This window comes from Cornus florida, unplaced genomic scaffold (assembly GCF_030987335.1).
Source record: "Cornus florida cultivar Cherokee Brave unplaced genomic scaffold, ASM3098733v1 CherokeeBrave_3.0.0_Hap2_Chr05, whole genome shotgun sequence".
Classification (NCBI taxonomy): domain Eukaryota; kingdom Viridiplantae; phylum Streptophyta; class Magnoliopsida; order Cornales; family Cornaceae; genus Cornus; species Cornus florida.
In genome coordinates this window covers 95030249-95038704 of record NW_026775575.1, presented here as the reverse complement: position 1 = coordinate 95038704, position 8456 = coordinate 95030249, and the positions used below count along the sequence as shown (strand labels likewise).

Genomic DNA, 8456 nt, shown 5'->3' with positions numbered 1-8456 from the left:
TATTTTTGAGGGGATTTGTATTGTAATTCATGTCTTGACACTTTTATATTTATATATCTTGTTTATTCAATGATTTATGTGATTTAATGCTTCCAATTGATCATTTCATTCTATCCATATGTCTATGTATGATAAAATAGATGTTCATGTGTTTATCTCTATTTCTTGTGTTATTGATGCATGTCTATGTGTGTTGATGCTATAGATTTAGAGATTGTCAAGACATAGTGCTTAATGTCATGTTCTTGTAGTTTATTTAATGGTTCATACTCATTTCTTGATGGATTGTACCTCTCCCTTAGTTTAATTAGCTTAATTTCATGTCATTAGCTTAGTTGTAGTATAGTTGTTAAATGGGAGGACAATCCATGCTTATTGTTGATATTCCATACTTATGAAAAGCAAGTAACATGTGTCTCTAACCTTGTGATGTGTTTGGATTGTGAAGTTAAAGAAATGATTAATGGCTTAATTTGATATGTTGTGCTATCCACCATATTGTTTAGACAATATATGCTAAATTTGTAATCCATGCTTAATGAAACAACCACACACACACTTTATATTGCAATACATGTTTTTTCCCTCATTAATCATTCATTAAAGGTGTAAAAAAGTTATGCTTAGTGGTGATCTCTAAACCCCAAGATTTCTCTCTCTTTTATTCTCTCTATTACATTATTGTTTACTTTAGTTTAATTTGCATCTAGTTTAATTCAACCAACCAACAACTATTTTGATCACTCGACCTACTAACCCTAATTTTGATTCCTCAACCTAGTACGACACTCAATCCCTTGGGACAATCCCTACTCACCCTAGCTATATTTTTAGTGAAAGGTAGTAGTGGCAATTTCTAAATGTAAAACTTGGCCACATTCTCACAAACTTTGTTGCGGGGTTGACGACCTCCAAGCAAAAAACGCAACAAGTTTTTGGCGCCGTTACCGAGGATTGATTGATTGGTAACGTCGTATTTGTGGAATCAATTAGGAATTAGTACTCTTTTGATCGTGTCTTTACTTGGTTTTCAAATTTTGTTACTTATTGTGTTTGTTCTTGGTTGACAAAGAGCATTGAGCTAGGAAACAAGCAAAGGATATTCTAAGCAAAGGAGCTAAGCAAGCAAAAGGAAAAATGCTAAAAATCTAAAAAATTTGCTAAGCTAAGCTATAAATTTGGAGTTGAAGTGTTAAAGGACCTTTGTGAGCTTTTCTTTACTCAAACTCTTAGTTAAATTGTCGGCCCGCGTGGACTCTCGTATTTCAATTCTTAGATAAATCGTGAGCCCGCGTGGAGGCAATTTACTTTTCTTGCATATTGTTAAAGCATGGGAATATGGGAACATTTTATGTGGGGGAAGTTTGTTCATTGTTGATTTGTTGTGAAGGAGAAGTGCTTGCTTGTTTTGTTGTGTTTCGTGTGTCGTTAGAAGTCTTGGGTAGTCATTGCCATATCACTCATCCTAAGCATTTACATGGAAAATCTAAAGGGTAATCTTGGCTACTTAGACCCACGTTTCATGTAAAACCACCCTCTTAATCAACATGGTCCCGGAGTTCAAACTCCAATTCCTCCAATGGTCCTTCGTGATCATTGCAATCTTCATGCTAGTCTCGCGGTTTAATCATGGTAGTCTCGTGGTTTAGTCTTTTAGACCGCTGAGTGCATCGGGTACATTATAATCATCAGTGTTTACTTATGTAGCATGGACACGGAATACGGATACGATATGATACGAATATGTTAACGCATACGTCAAATTCTAAAAAAGTAGAACACGAGTATAGTATGGACACGACTATATATAAATATAATTTTTTTTTTTTATATTCATGTATTTAGTAATAGTATTATAAAACTTTAATTCATTTACAATTTCTAAACTAAGAATTGCTCTGAAATGAATTAGAAAATGAAATTATGTCATTCTTGTAATAATTTTTATATCATAGTATTTCACTATTTTGTCAAGATAGTAGTCATATTATTTTCAAGATTAGCGGGTAGATTTGTGTTAGAAATGTCCGAAAAGTGTTGGTGAAGTGTTTGAAAAGTATCAGCGAAACATCGAAAAGTGTCCGAAATAATAAAATTAATTTTTTTTTCAGGACATGTATATGAAGAGTCGGACACGTATCCGAGGAGTGTCTGACACATGTAAGACTTCTTTGTAAAAGTGTCTGTGCTTCTTAGATGTCCACAAATTTAGACAATCGTAATGATTCGGTGCACCATTCATCGAGTACATTAAATATCTTATCCCCACGTGACAACCAAAAGAATTTCTTATTTATTTTCTTTCTTGAAACTATTGAAATTAATTTGTAACTTGAATCATGATATCATAATATGATTCAATTTTGATTTTTGTTTGTTCTGACACCCGTTTTGCTATTAAAAATCATTTAATAAGGTAGGTAATTAGGGTTCTTCTCTCAAAATAATAAGGTGGTAACTAATGTGTTACAATTAGGAAGTAGTGCACTTTCTCGCATTTCAAAGAAGGTGGACACTAGTTTCTTGCTAATGAGACAATTTAGGGTGTTAAGTTTGAATAAATATAGTGCTGCATATACCCGATTTACCCAAAAGATTACATTCACACTCCAACTTTTCATTTAATTGTCATGAATAAAAGACTTGGTACACTTAAATTCTCTACCCAATGAACTTCTTCTTTTTTATTTTATTTTATTTTTTTTTTTATTTTTTTTTTATTTTTTTGTCATTCAAAGGCATAAAGTGAAGATGGCAGTACAAAGACATAAAACCAAGCCAAAAAAGACATATAAATCTTGAAGCAAAGCAAATAAATAAAAAACAGACTCCACATTTATGGAGAAAACAGAGCCTAACACTCGGAACCACCATGAGAGAAAGTAACAAACTAGAGAGACTGAAAAGTCTGGCCATCAGCACGACAACAGTTCCAAAAGTACAATCACAAGGCGCTCCGACACATAAAACCTCACACAAAATCCAATCAAGGAGAAAATGATCAAATCTAAGCGGGAAAAAACCCAAAACCGGCCTAGATCAGAGATCTAGTCGGAGAAGAACAACAAATTTGTCCATGTGAGACGAAAATGAAACAGATAAGAGCAAATCGAGCCGAACATAAACAAAAACAACTTAAAATTTTTTTATGGAGTACACTTATTTAAATACGTCGAGTTTATTGCATCCCGGGGTAACTACTAGCTCCCCTGGAAGGGAGAGGGAGCGCCAAAAGAAGAGAGGACGGCTTCTCGATATAGAGAGAGAGAGAGAGAGAGAGGTGGTAGCGTTTTGCTGTCGGTGAGATTTTTTGATAGACTTTTACCCAATGAAATTTTCAACTGCGTTGAATTTTGTAGGCATAAATTGAGCTAAAGTCATGAAATGGGCCACCCCTAATATCCTAGTGACTGACCTGGTAGGCTGGTACTTCCCATCATTGACTGTTCTTTTCATTGACTACTCTTACTTTCCACAACAACCTCCTCCTCTTAACTGGCCGGTGGTTCCATTTTTTATTTTATTTTATTCTGATGATGGCCAAAACACGGTGACCATTTTTGTAGAAATATTGCCAATGGATATCTTTCCTTTCATCATCTTTTACTCACTAATCTCATTCTCCGTCTTACAATTCTCCACTGCAGCTGATACTTTAACTTCGTATCAATCAATCGCCAATGGTGAGAGTTTAGTATCCTCAGGCCAACGCTTCGAACTGGGCTTCTTTTCTCCCAGTGGTTCCAAGAACCTCCTGTTCTTGGGAATATGGTACTACAAAATTTCTCCACAAACTGTGGTGTGGGTAGCAAACAGGGAAAACCCAATTACAGATTCATATGGAAATTTAACTATCAGCAACGAAGGAAATCTCGTGCTATTCAATGCCACAAAGGATGTCATCTGGTACTCAAATTCTTCAACAACTGTGCAAAGTTCATCCGTTGCACAGCTACTAAATTCTGGAAACCTAGTCCTCAAAAAGAAGAGTACTGATGCTGATACAGAAAGTAGCTACATATGGCAAAGCTTTGATTTCCCATCAGACACACTTTTACCTGGCATGAAGCACGGATGGAACTTAAAGACAGGCCTAAATAGATACTTGACATCGTGGAGAGATGCCGCTGACCCATCACCTGGAGACTTCACTTATGGAGTTGAAATTACTGGGATTCCTCAGTTTGTTCTTCGGAAGGGATCATCAGAGAAGACGTTCCGCACTGGGCCATGGAATGGAGTTCGATTTAGTGGTATTGGTTGGGGGTCAACCACGGTTTTCAAACACAGTTTTATATTCAATGCAGATGAAGTGTATTATATTGACGAGTCTAGCCATATTTCAAGACTTACGCTGAATCAAACTGGTATTCTTCAACGCTTCATCCTGAATGAAGGGAGCTCTGAATGGGCTCTTATGAATATAGTACAGAATGATCCTTGTGATGGTTATGGACGCTGTGGTGCTAACGGTATTTGCAGAATTAACAATAGGCCAATATGTGAGTGCTTGGAGGGGTTCATTCCAAAATCACAGGAAGAATGGGATCAGCTTGATTGGTCCAGCGGATGCGTGAGGAGGACATCACTGGATTGCCACAACGGGGATGGATTTGTGAAACTCAAAAATGTGAAATTGCCTGACCTGTTAGAGTTTTGGCTGAAGGAGAGTCTGAACCTTAAGGAGTGCAAGGCAGAGTGCTTGAAGAATTGTTCTTGTACAGCTTATGGTAATTCAGATATCAGGGGAGGAGGCAGTGGCTGTTTGATGTGGTTTGACAATTTAGTTGATATTCGTGATTTCAATTTCAAAGAGAGCGAGCAAGATATGTACATACGGATGCCAGCTTCGGAACTCAGTAAGCATTCTTGTTGCTATGCTATATAATATTCTCATTCTGCTGTTACCCTTTTCGATGTCAGCCCCTTGAATCCTTCTATGAATACTCAAATAATTTTGTTTGCTCAAATCTTAGTACATAGGTTTCAATCTTTCTAGTAATTATGTCAGTTTCAATTATGCTAATCGATTTTTATTATAATATGGAGGTCTTAAAATGAAATGTTTAGGATTCATGCCTAGAATTTCCTTTATATATGTTTTTCTGAAGGCATGCATGCCCAACAAATGAAGCTTTAAGAGTAATGATGAACTAACGTTTGTCATAAATTTAGACCATGATCAGAAGAAGAAGACACTGGTGCTTATCGCAATGGTATCAACAGTTTCTGGGATGGTTGTCCTCAGCTTGTTAACTTGGTGTATAATTAAGAAGAGGAGAAAGGAAACAGGTATACCACCTCCTGTCTTTGGTATGATTATTGATACATTTTAAAGCAGTCATTGTCATATGAATATTAGACAATTTATGCACTTGGATGGATATTTTGAACATTTTATAAAATCTCATTCCTTCTAAGAGTACTAGACGGTTAGTTGACTGGTACAGTTATCTATTTGCATTTATAACACTTCTGATTGTGCAGGTATAGAAACGAAGAATGAAGATTGGGAGTTACCATTTTTTGATCTGTTCACTATTGCAAATGCCACTATGAACTTCTCTTCCACAAATATGCTTGGAGAGGGTGGTTTTGGTCCTGTTTATAAGGTTAAATAAGTAATATGTGGTTCGATATGTAATAAAAAAAAGGTAAACCTCATCATTTTAACAATTATTTTCAAAAATTTGTAGGGTAAGCTAGCAACGGGACAAGAAATAGCAGTCAAGAGACTTTTGAATAATTCCGGACAAGGTGTACATGAGTTCAAAAATGAAGTTACTTTGATTTCCAAACTTCAACACCGGAATCTTGTTAGGTTGCTGGGCTGTTGCATTGAAGGAGTAGAGAGGATGCTAATATATGAGTTCATGCCGAACAAAAGCTTGGACTATTTCATTTTTGGTCTAGTCCTCTTCACCATTTATCTAATTGACCAATTTCATAGAGCAGTTTATGCATTTATGCAGTAGAGTCCACTGCTCTACTGTAAAAATGATAAGTGATTTAAAACTTATATGGATGGAAATGTTGTGCAGATCAAAATGGAAGACAAGAACTTCCATGGCAAAAGCGATTTGAAATTGTTTTGGGCATATCAAGGGGACTTCTCTACCTTCACCAGGACTCAAGATTAAGAATCATTCATAGGGATCTTAAAGCCAGCAACATTTTACTTGATGATGAACTCAATCCCAAAATTTCAGACTTTGGTATAGCAAGAAGTTTTGGGAGAGATCAAATTGAAGCCAAAACAAAGCGAGTAATTGGGACACAGTAAGTTTTGCAAATGCATGTCAGATAGTACTTGTTCTTTATTTTCAAATGCTTAAATTTGATAATTTTTTGCAGTGGTTACATGTCGCCCGAGTATGCCATGGATGGAAAGTTTTCAGTAAAATCTGATATCTTTAGTTTTGGTGTGCTTTTACTGGAGATAGTGTGTGGCAAGAAGAATTGGAAATTTCATCATCCTGATCACCATCATTCGCTTTTGGGACATGTATGGTGAAATGTATTCTATTTTATTTTATTATTCTCTCTAACTTCCTATGTGAATTACTAAAAATTGAGAATTGTGATTGTTATAGGCTTGGATGCTGTGGAATGAACACAGAGCTATGGAATTAGTGGATCCATGTTTGGAAATTTCTTACATTGAATCTCAAGTACTAAAATGCATTCAAGTGGGTCTACTATGTGTTCAGAAACTGTCAAAAGATAGACCAATCATGTCATCGATTGTTCTCATGTTAGGTAATGAGGGGGTGACATTGCCTCAACCCAAGCAGCCTGGTTTCTTTGTAGAAAGATGTTCCATTGATGCAGAGACATCGACAGGTGAGAATTGTCATACTAGAAATGAATTGACAACAACAATTATGGAAGCCAGATAAAAGTTTTACCTATTGCGTGCAACATGTTGTAGTGATGGAGTTGATACATATAAAAAAGTTGATAGTTCAAGACAGGAAAATAAATGAATTAATAGTTGTAATATATATATGGATGAAAATAAATAAATTAATAGTTGTAATATATATATATGGATGATTTTGTTTTTTAAATCACATTCTTCTGAAATGTTAGCTTTGACTGCTATTCATAAGAATTGGATAATGAGAAGTGGGTGGGGTTGATATATTCTCATTTCTTACTGTTTTAATTTGAGAACTTCCTTTGAAATTCGACATTAAATTAACTATTCAATTCGAGGATTTATTTATTATTATTATTATTTAGAATTAAGAATTGAAGTCAACTTTGTGTCAAGAAGATGAACCTACCTCTTTATGAAGGAATTAACTTTAGGCTGTGGAAATTTAGTTGAGAAATTGATTACAGGTTTCAATTTAGTCTTCTAAGAAAATGGTGATGCAACTTTTAGGCGTTGGGAGTTGGTTGACAAATTGATTGCAGGTTTTAATTTAGTCTTCTAAGTAAATAGTGGGAAGTAGTTGAGAAATTGATAGGTTTCAATTTATTTTAAGAAAATGGTGACTGCATCACGTGCGGGACTATTTCTATCTGTAAGACTTTTATTGCTTGATTAACTACAATTACAGTACTGCGTAGTACATTATTTTTGGGGATTTGAAGACCTCCTTTTATGTTTCGAATGACACTAAAAAGAAATAATGATAAATAATAAAAACTGTCTTTGCATGAAAACCTAGAACTACAAAAGCAGCATATGGAATCCAATATAACACAGTCTTTGCAATACTGAATAATTGCGCCTAAAACCTCATAATCAAAAGCAGCATATGGAATTCAATTTAACACTGTCTTTTCATTAAAACCTAGAACTACAAATATATATACATATATGTATATGCACAAACATGAACTTATCAGTCTAATTATGAGCCCTCAATTATTTGTCTTTATACTACATGTTGATGCGAAAATCCTCGCAACTCGGAACGACGGCGTTTACTTACAAAACAAAGAGATGTCACCTGGAATGGCACCGGTGGGGTTCCGGTCAAGGACCCTCCGACGATCAAGTTAGTACTTGTAATCGTATTACATAATAGTTATGTATATATTGTTTAGGAGTTTTTTCTCGTACCTTCTTTAATGGCTTGGTGCTCTATTTATGGCTGTCGATTGGAATCAAATTGGATCCGCCGATATCGATGGTTGATCTTATCTTCCGCTTGTGCGAGATCATAGGAGATTTGTTGCTAGATTTGTCGGGGATATAATTTAATCCTTTTGACCTCCTCCAATTATAATAGGATTATTCTTACCTGTTAAACCACATCAGATTTCATTATCCCTGATAATGAAATCTAATCAATCTTATCGAGGGTAGGGTAGGTTTATATTTTTCCCTATCAGTTGCCCCCCATTCTCAAACTTGCACGTCTAGCTTTGGAAGTGTGATAAATAAAATTTGTTTTTTTACCCCGGTGAACAGTACCCGCGGGTACTATTCATGTGAATAG

At 35.4% G+C, this 8456-nt stretch overlaps 1 protein-coding gene across 1 annotated transcript; it reads left to right on the top strand.

Annotated features, from left to right (window-relative positions):
* The first annotated feature begins 3498 nt into the window (after positions 1 to 3498).
* LOC132307751 (G-type lectin S-receptor-like serine/threonine-protein kinase At4g27290) lies at positions 3499 to 7146 on the top strand. Its single transcript, XM_059805598.1, has 7 exons — positions 3499 to 4859; positions 5176 to 5292; positions 5488 to 5612; positions 5697 to 5907; positions 6042 to 6279; positions 6355 to 6505; positions 6594 to 7146. The coding sequence occupies exons 1-7, from the start codon at positions 3578 to 3580 to the stop codon at positions 6897 to 6899; spliced, it is 2430 nt and encodes an 809-aa protein (XP_059661581.1). The 5' UTR covers positions 3499 to 3577; the 3' UTR covers positions 6900 to 7146.
* The last annotated feature ends 1310 nt before the right edge of the window (positions 7147 to 8456 follow it).

Bases quoted from the DNA above. Each gene is read 5' to 3' on its own strand.
- LOC132307751 (XM_059805598.1), top strand. From the start codon at position 3,578: ATGGATATCTTTCCTTTCATCATCTTTTACTCACTAATCTCATTCTCC. The intron at 5,293-5,487 runs GTATACCACCTC...CTGATTGTGCAG, and splicing joins GAAGAGGAGAAAGGAAACAG to GTATAGAAACGAAGAATGAA. The intron at 5,613-5,696 runs GTTAAATAAGTA...AAAAATTTGTAG, and splicing joins GTTTTGGTCCTGTTTATAAG to GGTAAGCTAGCAACGGGACA.